This window comes from Panthera pardus, unplaced genomic scaffold (genome assembly GCF_024362965.1).
Source record: "Panthera pardus isolate Hobbes unplaced genomic scaffold, ASM2436296v1 HiC_scaffold_10, whole genome shotgun sequence".
Taxonomy (NCBI): domain Eukaryota; kingdom Metazoa; phylum Chordata; class Mammalia; order Carnivora; family Felidae; genus Panthera; species Panthera pardus.
Genome location: NW_026526655.1, coordinates 28,476,862 through 28,489,645, shown reverse-complemented (window position 1 = coordinate 28,489,645; position 12,784 = coordinate 28,476,862). Strand labels below are relative to the sequence as shown.

Sequence of the window (12,784 nt, the reverse complement as noted above, 5' to 3'; positions counted from 1 at the left end):
GAAGGAACACATAACAGATTTTCTGAGGTCGTGCCTGTATTTTTCTTTAATGAATGGTGGTGAGTATTGAATCACTGTGGTATTTTAAGATCCCATTGTTTATATTCAAAAGACTAAAAGACATGTCACGCAATCAAAATTACTCTAAGGGGCACGTGGGCACAAGTAAAGACTGCTATATTACGGGCACTTAGGTATTTTTCTTTGACAGATATTTACACTGCATTTTCTTCTTCTTTCAGCGAGAAAAAGTTCCAGAGGAGTACTTTAAGCATGATCCTGAACACAAATTTATTTACAGATTTGTTCGTACTCTTTTCAGTGCTGCACAGCTAACAGCCGAATGTGCAATAGTAACTTTGGTAAGATATTTCTTCTTTCCTAAAGCATCTTTAGAAATTTCTATCTTGTGCACAGGGTATGGTCCTGGTTTTCACATAAAAGTAGGTTCCTGAAATGATCATCAGAAATTTATTAGGAGAAACCTATGGAAAGTCACATACACACATTCGAGTTTAATATAATTTGAGTTTGAGAATAATCATTATTCTTTAAAATGTTGCCATTGCTTTTCTTATCACAAAACAATTGCTATTAAAGGCAGCAGGAGCGACTTCTGGTTTCTCCCTCCATACCTCAGGACACAGATGCACACACAGCACACACATGTTCACACACAGAGGATGTGCTGGTGGGTGTGGGTAGGATGGGGGCAGTCACAAAACCATCTGGTCCACAGACAGGCACTCATTCAATGTAGGTCTCAGCTGAGTCCCAGATTATTTCAGTATTCCCCAGACCCAGTTCTGACGTGGGTCCTGATTGAGAACTATTGCCTTCAGTTCTCTGTTCCTTGGACGATGGGTGTTAATCCATCCCTGGTGTCCTCTCGTGCCTGCCTGTGAAGTTGCCCAGGGTTATAGTGCCAGAAGGACTCAGAAAGGCTTTGTTAGTCAGCCTGCTAAGCTACAGCTGTGTAAGGGACCTTTGTGTTCTTCATACAAATTCCTGTGATAAGATTTTATCATTTGAAAAATAAACTCTATTTAAGTGGGAGGTGGTTGGGATTATTTTTACTCCTCCCTACAGCAGACCTATAGTGGAGGCTTACCCGCATGGTCTGTAGGGAAAGAATACTTAGGTCAATGCCTGCACTCCCTTCCTATCCAGTTAGAATTCAGGAGAGGAGGCTTATGCTTTTGAAGAGAGACCCCTCTGTGGGCACTCAATCAGACGGGCCTTTTCATTGAACTATAAACCATTTGGAGTGCTTAGCCCATGCTGGAGAGGGGCAGCAGTGGTACTTGCATCTGAAGAGCCAGGTGATGCAGGAAGGAGAATATCTGGAATAGAAGAAAGGGAATTCTGTGTTAGGTGAAGTGTGACATTACCGTGAGACAGCAGAGTGATCTTGTCTGGTCATCACTGGAATAGATGGAATCGAGCATAAACCTGAGCTCTAGAGGTAGGGAATTAAGAGTAGTAGAGAAAAGTATAGACTAAAAAGTGGATAGAAGCTAGACCTGGAAGGACTAACAACATATAAGGGACAGGTCCTCAGAGGAGCGGCTAGAGTGGTAGGAGAGAGAATAATAGTGGTAGGACCAGGAGAGAATAATAAAAGAGATGCCAAGATGAGAGGTTCAGTTCAAGGAGAGCGTGGTCCAGATGCCAAATGCTGCCGATCAGTTGCTCATTCCATACCCACTGGATACCTCATCACTATTCCCAGTGTTGGAGGTAGAGGAGACAACAGGTTGAATAAAGGTCTTGCCTTTTATATGGCTTATATTCCAGTGAGGAAGAGAGAAGTGTGTGTTTTTTTCAAGTGAGTGTTAACCTAAACATTTCAGGCAGTGGTAAATACCAAGAGAAAGCAGGGTACAGTGATTGGAGGGGTTGCCATGTTAGACTGATCGGAACAGCCTCTTTAAAGAAGTAGCGCTTGAACCATGACCAAACTAAACTGGGGAAGATGATGAGCAAGACTCTGAGATGGGAACACATCTTGCGTGTTCAGGGAACAGCAAGTGTCCACTGGTCAGAGTGAGGAGTGAGGGGAAGAACGTGGGAGATGAGGTCACAGAAGGGCAGTGCCGTATCTCATGGGGTCTTAAGGCTTACAGGCTGTGGGAAGAAGGTAAATTATTTGTTTGGTGGGAAGCCTTTAGCAGATCTTCCCCCAGGGGTATGAAGTGCTCTTAATTTAAGAGGCTGTCCTGGCTGCTCTGGGGAGAATAGACTGTAGCGATAGTCAGTGTGGAGGCAGAGAGGTCAGGAGGCTGTGACAGTGATACAGCTGAGGAGTGACAAATAGAATAGAAATCAGCCAGATTACCAATGAGGGTAGAGATAACAAAAATTGCCAATGGATTGGAGCAGGATTAACTTAAGGGAGGTTTGGGCCCCAGCAAGTAGGTGAATGGCAGTACCCTTTGGGTTATTAGGCAAGGCTGAGGGAGTAGACAGTTGGGGTGAAGAGCTCTGGTTTCTAAGTGTGAAAGCACCAGTAACCTCCTGAGTGACAGGGGCAGGGGGGCAAACTGCCCAGGGTTAAGACAATGGGAGATGAGAAGCCAGCAGGGGGCATTTTCCCATGAGCAAAACTAAAGGAAGCTTTGTGCTGGGGGGCGGGGAAGGGCAGGTTAGGCTGGGGGCAATGTAAATACATTCACATTGGGGGAAATCTCTGGCAAAGAGGGAAACATTCTTCAAGAAGAGGGAATTGTGAGATGGGATCACGGAAAAAAGAGTTCACTTCAGTGAGAAGAAACCTCCCTTCCGCTGACACTGTAGAGTCGGGGGCATGAATGATTGGGCAGGTTCCAAGTTTGCCAGGGAAGGTGATAGGAAATCAAGACATTGCCAGTGTCCTACACATGCCTCTCATTATTCCCGTAAAGTAGAGAGTTGAACCTTGTTGTAAGCAAGGGTGGTTCTTAGGACACCTGAGAATGCTGGGTTTTGGGGGTCGGGAGCAGGATTTCACTAAGAACATGTAGTGTTCAAGAACCATTTGTTTTTGAAAACACAGTTGAGTTTGGACAATATTGCAAATCTGAGCTGGCAATCTGACAACCTTCAGACAGTAAACGTAACTCTAAAATTGGACTTTTCTTCTTGTCAGATGGCACCCTTCTTCTTCAGAGCACCCTTTGAAGTAACGAATCCTAGCTTAGCTCTGTAATCTCTACTCAGCTGCTCACTCCACCCCGGTCTTTGCAGACTGGGCATTTGATACACAATAAAAGAAATCATGAAATCACCTCATAGGCGGCTTTAGAGGAGCCCCAGTGATCTAGAACCTGGCAGCTGTGAGCCCTTTAAAACCAACAGAATTGAGTACGCCGTAGGTTGTGTAAGACAGGGTGAATTATCACGAAGGGACAATAGAGATGTGAAGGAGAGGGGTCAGGAGGACTGTCCTTTGTATGCACCTATGTTCCCGTAACAGACACTAAATAGGGGATTACTCGACAGTTGGAAAGACTGGCCCAGGCACACCTGTTGCTACTTCCTGTCCTGCTGTGCCACGCAGCAGCCACTGGGAGGCTCTCTTGACCACCAGTTTTTATCTCCAGGCTCATGGCGTCAAAGGACTGCTTGTGAAAAGGGGAAGGCAAACATGTGCTCAGTATCACCAGGGTTTTACATATTCAAGTATTTGTACATTACCATGTAACCACCAGCCAGCTTTGGTACACAGCACATGGTAGGCCATCAGGTTTATTGAACGGCTTGAATCTACAATCGGTTGTACTGAATCTTTTCCCTTTATGAATGGGAAGGTTAATAGCCCAGTGCCTGTCTTCAGGATGCCCTTTGCTGAGGCGTCCAGTCATTCCTGTGACCAAAACTGGGCTGGAAATTCACAGGGGCAGAGTAGGCAACAAGTATCCGACCTACAACTGTGACCTGGCCTCTGGCTTTGGCTGGCGGAGCAAAGTCTTTGTAGAACCTAAGACTAAAAGGCATGTCAAAAACAGATGAAATCTGTCATTCCTAACAGTTCTTATCACAGCACTTAAACTGAACTAAAATGAAAGACCAGTGCTCTACTTTTGCAGGTTTACTTAGAAAGGCTTTTAACTTATGCTGAGATCGACATTTGTCCCACTAACTGGAAAAGAATTGTTTTGGGAGCCATTCTTCTTGCCTCCAAGGTTTGGGACGATCAGGCTGTATGGAATGTGGACTACTGCCAGATCCTCAAGGACATTACAGTTGAGGACATGTGAGTTTGTAAGGTTTTGGTGAACTTTCTAACCATTTTTCAGTGCCTCCTTTGCTCCGGTAAAGTTTACATTTTAAGCATATTTTTAAAGGTTACGTTGTGCAGACAACTGCAATAGGCATTAAAATTACATACTATCTGGCTATGGTATAACAATTCATATTTCCCCATCATCAATTGATAGGTCTTGATGTGTTACTTGTAATAATCTCCTTGGTAAATTGAAGTGTATTTTTCTGGTGGTTTTTGGCATACATTTTACAGGCTTACTATCAACACAGTACAATACATATCTTCATGGCTTTCTTCAAGCTGCCTACGCGTTCCAGCCCATCTTTAAGAGGCATATGTCTGGCCTTTGAGATAAATGTTTGGCCACTGTTAAGGCCTTAGGGCCTCTAGACTATAGAGAGGTTATACCTCACCCTGACTCAGCTTTTGCTGGTCTTTCCTTTTTATCTCAAGTTCTGTTGTTACAGAAACCATGGTACAAAAGTAGCCACATGTATGAAGGTTTCAGATCCCTGTTCTTCTGCCTCCTCCCCTCCTAGGTGTATTGCTCCTGTTTAAAAATAGCTCTGAGAAGTTAGGGAGCTCCTGTTTCTCTGGCATCCCTGGGACATCACCCGCTGCCCATCCCATTGAAGAGTCTCCGGGGCACTCAGCAACCACAGTAGTGCCTCGTGGGGCTTTCGATTAATCCTGAGGGTGCCCCCCACAGATGACATGTGAACATGGGAGTGAAATGCCAAACTCAACGAGGGCTTTCGACTTGGCCACCCTGGCTTTTGTGAAGGGCCCCGAGGATGGTAGGCAGAATGAGCCAGAGAGGGATTCGCAGTAGACTCTCGGAGTGCCCCCCTGAGAGTGAACATGTCTTTGTGGGTGGCATTGGAGAAGATGTGGAAGAACATGTCTTGATTATACAGAACAGCATAGGAAGATTAAGATCTTGGCAGGCAGTGGCAAGTTTGTTTTTGTTACCTTTCCCTGTTGTTCTAGATAAGATCGTCATTCAGAATTACCAAAGTGCATATTTACAGCTGAAGTGAGGGTACTTCTGACTAGGAGAAGGGACCAGTCATTGTCGGTAGCAGTCAGAATGGCTTTTGAGAACAGCGTGGACGGAGTGGGTGTGGACATACTGCTTGCGGCCCCAGTAGCAAATGGTGTAATGGCAAATAATGGATTTGAAATGAATAAAAGTGGTTTGGGAAGTTGCAGAAGCTGAAGAGACTTTGATCACCACTGTTGCCAGTCTTCAAGCTCTGGTCCCTTAAAGGAAGAAAAACGTGTAGTCCTGAACACTAGCCCTGCCGTGGCGGCAGCTGAGAACCCGTGTTGAAGCTGGCTGGGCCTCTGATTCCAGTGAGAACATCAGAGCCCGCTGGGAAGTGTGGAAGCTCATAAGAGCGAGTTCCAGGAGCAGTGGTGGCAGTGTCTAGCTACAGGAAGACTCGTTGTAAACAAGTTTTTTACACGATCAGAGAAGCACCAGGAGCTATGTTTATAATAGGTTGTTTTGTTTACGGTCTTTGGAACCTGGAAAGTATCACAACGAAGTGTTTAATACACATTTGTGTTGTCCCCCTGCTGTTGCCTTCAATGTGTAATGGTCTCATTTTGAGTCTCAATTGAAAAATCGCTGTCTATCCACTTTTTCTTCACACTTTCTAGCATCCACGCTTTAGAATATATTCCCTTCAAAAGAGTAAGTTAAACTGAGCAGCTGCTCTTCAGAAAATTTGCTGTGCCCGTAAATGGTGTGCTATTCAGCCATCTAGCTATTTAAAACACAACCCAGAAGATGCATATCCTATAGGCATAATGCTTTTCTTCGGTGATTAAACCTTGATTATAGACATGTTAATCCTATGAAGTACTGTATTTCTACACAATTAAAATGTATTAGTGGAGGAAATATAAAAGGGATAGTGAAGTGCATTTATTCCTGTAGTAAATTAAGTCCTGATTAGCTCATTATCAAAACATTATCTGATTTACATTTCTATAGACTTGCAGTCATATGAACAGGAAATTAAATTTGGAAGTAGGTTCGATTGGGTTTAAAATTCAACAAACGAGCACCTCATCTCTTCTGTTCATATTCTGAATGTTCTCCATACAGGAGAGCATCAGGCATTTGTCGATCTGTCCAGTGGATTAAAATATTAAAACCGAGAAACCAAATAGGTTATAAAATTACCCTCTTGCATTTTTTCAGGTATTTGCCATTTTTATGTATTTCCCTAAAAGGATTACTGTGAACATGGTAAATTTTTAATTTATTAAATATTTGGCAAGGAAGCTGTAAAGTCATGTGTAGCAGAGGACTGCTCCTAACACTTTCCTTTCCTGTTTTATTGAACTCGCCCCAGGCGGCTGTGTTCACACTCTGTTCTGACAGGGGCTGGCGACACATCTTGGGGTTGCATTCCCAACATGAGACATGCTGTTGGAGTCCAGTGCTCTATCAGAGGTCCTATCGTAAAGTGAGCTGTCTAGCCATGACATCTCTTTGATCGTTCTGCCTGTCAGAGTTTAAAAAGTACATCCTGTCCTGTCATAGTGACAATCTCTTGCCCTAGTAAGACTAAGGTGAACAGAAACTTACATTTATGAATGCCCTTTGACATAGTCCCATGCACTGGGGGAGGGGATTCCCTTTTCCATCGAATGTAGCTTATTTATTTATTTATTTATTTGAGATGAATCCTTGTTGCTTCAAGAGTTTTTCCCCCTCAGAGATAATAGCAGTGGCTCTCGATGGATCCATTTGTTGCCGTGGTGATGTGCCCACTCCTTTTGTTGGCGCGTCTCTACTTCAATAAGCCCCTTCCTGTTATCGGCCCGGTGAAAATGTCTGCAAGTTCTTCAGAGCTAATAAACAGCACACATCACTCCTTTCATCTGATCACTATAGTGGGGCCTTGTGAGTGAGCGTGGAGCATGAATCGTACAGCTGCACTAATGGAACTCTGAAGAATGAGCCCCTGAGTCAGCAGCAGGAGTGCATAAGAGGGCCATAACCTCTTCCCCCTTGTCCCAAACTCAAAGTGCTGGGATGCAAAAAGGACCACAAATAGCTGTACCTTGTTGGAGCATTAGTGTATTAATCCAGCCAGGGAGCCTTTATTTGTTTCAAAACAGAATTTAGAGCTCTCCTAGTAGCTCAGAATGATACTTTTGAAGATAGCCCAGTTGACTAAAATTGTCCTGTGTTGGTTTTGTCTCTTCCCCCAGGAATGAGATGGAAAGGCATTTTTTGGAGCTACTTCAGTTTAATATTAATGTTCCCGCCAGTGTTTATGCCAAATACTACTTTGACCTTCGCTCCTTAGCAGATGACAACAACTTGAATTTTCTGTTTGCTCCTCTTAGCAAAGAAAGAGCACAGAACCTAGAGGTAAGGCTGTGAAGTCATCAGTCAGGCTTTTCTGTCAGCCACCAAAAAACCCACGTCTGTGGCTAAATCTCATTCGGCAGTGATTCGCAAAACGGAAAGCTTTTCAATGAACACATCGAAGAGCTTATTAACCCTTTGGCAGCATTTTTCCGGTGTCTTTTATGATTTATATAAAGACCTCACATCATTTTAAAGAAGTATATAGGTGTCTCTTCTGTGACCATAATTCAGAATATCTTAAATCAGATTTAACCTGTTCTTAATGGTTTTCCATTTGATCCATTTGAACCTCTACCCTTCCATATAACCATTCGTGAATAATGTATGGTTGTATCCCTAATCATGTCTACATACATAATCGACTCACTGCTCTTAACTGTCTTTTACTCGGTTTGCAAATTCATGCTGGTGTTTTCTATAGATAGCACAGTTCAATCCCATGAGTTTCTTAAACATAGCATTAGTGGCTCACCTGAGAAACCTGTACTTAGACTGTATATCGCGTGTTTCCAGTACTGGTGTAGGGCTTTTAATGGAAACGGTAACATACCGGAGACAAAGTAGCACGTATGCCTTATGACTGTGGGTGAGCGTACAGCAGAAGTAGTCACAACTGAAATTTCAAACACATTTACAATGGACACTTTTGGGGGTACCTTGGGTGGCACTTTGCAATCAGGGATTTTCTGCCCTGGTTGATATGCAAGTGAAACAGCCCTCTTTGGCACTTCAGGCGTCAGACCTCCTACCTTCCAATCAAGTCCAGCACATGTCTGCCCTGGGAAAATTTGCTGAGAGTATGTGATAATCACTGCAGACTGGAAAGACGTTGACTAGCTGAGAAAATGCTGATTTTTGCCCAGGTCCATGTTCATTATGTTGAAGGAGCAAGTGTGGTGCTGTTAGGAGCCTGTCACAATACGTTTCACATCTTTGGAACCCAGTTTTTAAATTCTTCTTTGCCCCAAGGATCAATCATAGCCTCTTAAGGATTTTACCTTAGTGAATTGGCAGGAAGGAGCATCCCCAGAATCTGGGAGCATAGACCCCAGCTCTCCAAGGTAGCAGTAACTGTGAAGTATCTGAAGGAGTGTGGCTGTGTGGCTTACCAATGATGCTTTTTTTTTTTTTTTTTTTTTTTTTTTTTAAGGTTTTTTTGTTTTTAAATTGTTCTTGTGTTCTGTTTGACTTTCCAGGCCATTTCCAGGTTGTGTGAAGACAAATACAAAGACTTGTGCAGAGCTGCTATGAGAAGGTCTTTCAGCGCTGATAATTTCATTGGTATTCAGCGCTCTAATGCCATCCTCTCTTAAGGGAGGAAGGAGGGGTTGTAACATCACGAACCCCTCGCCTACAAGGACTGGAGAAATACCACCTCTCCTGCTCAAAAACCAGCAAAGTTAGTATTTTCACCTAAAAGAAAGTCAAGAGACTCGTGGACCGCAAGGATTATGCTCATAGGAAAGAATGGAACTTGTCAATGCAACACACTCCTTTGTCCTTTTTAATGTAAACAGAGTTACAAAAACCACTCCAAAGCAAAAGCTCCAACCCACACACAGATATTTGCTTACTATGTAGGCTTATAGCTGTGAGCTAAGTGAGGTTTTAAAATTTTTAGACAAGACACTAACTATATATAACTTTTATGTTTTTCTATTTTTCTTGCCCCTCCCTCATTTTGCTGCATATTTCTTTAGAATCAATGCAGTATTACCATTGAAACATGGGACTCCTAACAACTCATAAAGCCACTTAGGAACAGACTGTAGCGTTGTGAGGTATCGAAGGGTTCTTCCTCCTACTTTACCATTGAAGCTGCTGGTCGTTATTGGCAATCAGTTTAAACCAAAAAGCTGCCGAATAACACTTGTCGTTCAAATTCTTTGCAAGCACTACTTATTAGCGTTATTAGTATGTTTGGGATCATAAACAAGAGAAAGTACATTATCGATTATCTACTTCTATTGGGTCCATGCTGCATTTCTTGTGAACTATAATGGTGCTTCTCATTTTCTGACGATTTTCCTCTTTGTTAAATGTGTGTATTAAAATATATTTTCATAATTCCAACCAACATGGTGGTCCAGTGGTAACAAGCAGGTAGTGAAATAGAAGGTGTCCTGAAAATCTTATTGCAACTTTCAGCTTAAATATGGTGTGCTTGGGCCCTCCAGGGCCCTGCTGAAGTATAAATGCCACAGACTTACAAAATATCACTTGAAAGTTTAATTACATTTCTAGTAAACTTCTCTAGTTTTGTAAATTTTAAATATTAAGCTTTTAATTTTAATTTTTTGTTTCAGCCCCTCTTGAAGATGGCAAACATTGGCTGAAGCAAAAAATTAAAATTAGAAGTTTAATATTTAGAATTTACAAAACTAGTTAAGTTTACAAGAAATACCTAAACTTTTAAATGGTGTTTTGTAAGTTTGTAGCATTTATACTTCCACAGGTATCAAAGCTTAAAGTTGCACTAAGACTTTAAAGATACCTTGTACCTTCATAGACATGCCCTCCCCTTTGAAAGTATCCTTTGCAGGGCTGTGCCGTTTACCTGCTTTGATCACCTGAGTTTCTTTTTTCTAGATTTGGTAAGGATTATGAAGAGCAATGGTAATTCACATGTAATAAACTGAAATGAATTGGACTCTAATAGTAGTGATATGAAAGTAGGGGATAGGAAACCGCTTTTCTATCCTATGTGTTAACCTGGCTGGAGATGTCTCGTTTCAAGTCCTGCTATTTAAGAGGAACCCTCACCTCAGGCTTTAAAGGGCAGGGAGTTAAGAAATCAACCTTCCAGGACATTGGTAATGATGTCACCTAAACTTGAAATGTTAAAAAAAAAAAAGAAAAAAAAGGTTCGTGTTCTTAACCACGTGAGATCTTTCTCCTACCTTCTCAAATGTAATCCTAGGAATTTTGCCTGTAAACACAGCATTTCTGGGCCAGGAATACTTTCTCTCAGTATAGCAAGGCTTCATATTCTATTGAGTGCTGCAGGTTCCATCATTTTTAAAGGACAGAGACATAAATGATAAATAACAGTATATAAAATATTACAATCTACCACCTCAAAAAAATGTTTTGTGGAGTTCGGAGCTTGGAGATTCAAGTATTGATTACAGTCTTATTTTGAAAAGAATGCTACAATGTATGTGGTTTTTCTTCCTCATGTTTATATTAAAAGAAAAGCTAATAAACTCTATTTTAATTAAAATATGGCTAGTGTGTAACATTCAGTTCACCTAGTATTCTAACTGAAATGCTTTCAGTCAGCTCTAATAATAGGATCTTAAAGCATTTTCATACTGACCATTCGTGATGGGTTTGATCCTTGCCTCTGTTTCAATGTAGTCATGTATTTCTTTGGCTTCTGCTCTTTTGGACCTGCAGGTAGTTTGGTACATTTAAAACCGCTGGCCATTGTGCTCGGAGGCACAGTGCAGTAGATGGCATCTTTCAACGGTTCATCATTGTGCCAAGAGGGAAGAAAGCACACTGAGAGATTCGGTAGAATATACCAGAGAGAAAGGAATTACAGGAATACTGTAGAATCAGAATGTGAGCTATATGAGGATCTCCAGCAGTTTTGAAAACCTGGAGGCTGGTTGGAAAGGGGAGCCTGGGTGCCTCAGTTGGTCAAGTGTCCTACTCGTGGTTTCAGCTCAGGTCACGATCTCACAGTTCATGAGATTGAGCCCCCTGTCGGGCTCTGTATTATCAGCAGAATCTTGGGATTCTCTCTCTCCCTTTCTCTCTGTCCCTCCCCCACTCACGTGTTCTTTCTCTCAAATAAAAACTTAAGAAAACAAAACAGAAAAGAAAATGGAAGCACAGGAACATTGCTATAAAAAGAAAAACCACCCACATATTTTGACTTTAATATGCTATCTTCAAACTTAACATTTCAGTGAGAAATACGCCAAATCTCCATAAGGTGTCTTTAAAAGGAAGACCCTGCGGCACCTGGGTGGCTCAGTCGGTTAAGCCTCCAAATTCGTCTTAGGTCATGATCTCACGGTTTGAGTTCGAGCCCCGCGTGGGGCTCTGTGCTGACAGCTCAGAGCCTGGAGCCTGCTTCGGATTCTGTGTCTCCCCCTCTCTCTGCCCCATGGTCATGCTCTGTCTCTCAATTAAAAAAAAAAAAAAAGTTAAGAACTAAGACCCTGTCCACTCGAGCAAAATGCTCAGTAAACTGAGAGTCTGGCCGTATTCTCTTCCACCTTCATTCACTACCAAAGGTCACATCACCAGCTAATCACTTTGTTCTTGAGAAACTGCTGGTGAGGATAAATGATCTGATTTCATTGAAAAGGGAATTCTGTCTCAAAACACTGTTAAGACTGTCTCCCCTTTACTATGCCAGCCACTAGGCAGAAATGCTGACACGAGGGGTCAGATGTTAAAGTCTGGCGGGGGGAGGAACACTGTGTAAGACTAGCTTCAAGAACAAGCGGGTAGCAGGAGAATCACAAATTACTCTTTCCCCTTTGGTTTTAATTCTAGGTGGCAATATAGCCATTGTGATAAAGGAGAAGTCAAGTCAACTTAGGGTAAAGATAATAAACATCACTGAAAGCTGGTAGGTTCTCTGACAAATGTTGCAGGGTCTGGAAACTAGTTGCTAATGGGGTAGTACCTGTGGCAGTTTTCTCAGGGTTTTATACCTGGGAAGGGTTAGATCGAACCATCTCATCTCATTTATCTTCAATTTTAGTTTTTCTCAGTGAAATTTTAATTCTGATATATTGTGAACTGAGCCTCTAAGTATTCTTTCCTTTACAAGGCAAAGACAAAGGTCCGAAATCTATGTTTGAACCAAATGAAATTGCCATCTCTGGAGGTAAAAAAAAAAAAAAAAAAAATGCTTGCCTATCAGCAGTTTCATATGGTTCATTCTAAGATTCTTCGGGCCCAGTGCTTCTGGTTAAAGAGAAACTCTCCCTGCTGTATCAGATTCCATCACGACCTTTTCTTTGACATTTACACTGAATGTGCCCCATATGCTCATACATTACTGAAATCCAACACCACTTAATCTTGGTTTTGTAACAGTGTGAGGTTCATCTCTTGGTTTAGTTTTCCTGTATGTATAAATACTACTTGATTTAAAGGAAAAGCATGCTGAAGCCAGTATT

At 42.1% G+C, this 12,784-nt stretch overlaps 1 protein-coding gene across 3 annotated transcripts in view; it reads left to right on the top strand.

The window, feature by feature from the left end:
- Nucleotides 1-10,863, top strand: part of CCNYL1 (cyclin Y like 1) — a 36,718-nt gene extending 25,855 nt beyond the window's left edge. For all 3 annotated transcript variants that reach the window (XM_019446222.2, XM_019446221.2, XM_053905475.1), the window contains 4 exons: nt 243-362; nt 4,068-4,234; nt 7,478-7,640; nt 8,837-10,863. In XM_019446222.2, coding sequence (XP_019301767.1) covers nt 243-362; nt 4,068-4,234; nt 7,478-7,640; nt 8,837-8,953 — 567 coding nt within the window. In that variant the 3' untranslated portion in view covers nt 8,954-10,863. The remainder of the gene's footprint in view (nt 1-242; nt 363-4,067; nt 4,235-7,477; nt 7,641-8,836) is intronic.
- Nucleotides 10,864-12,784: the final 1,921 nt, after the last annotated feature.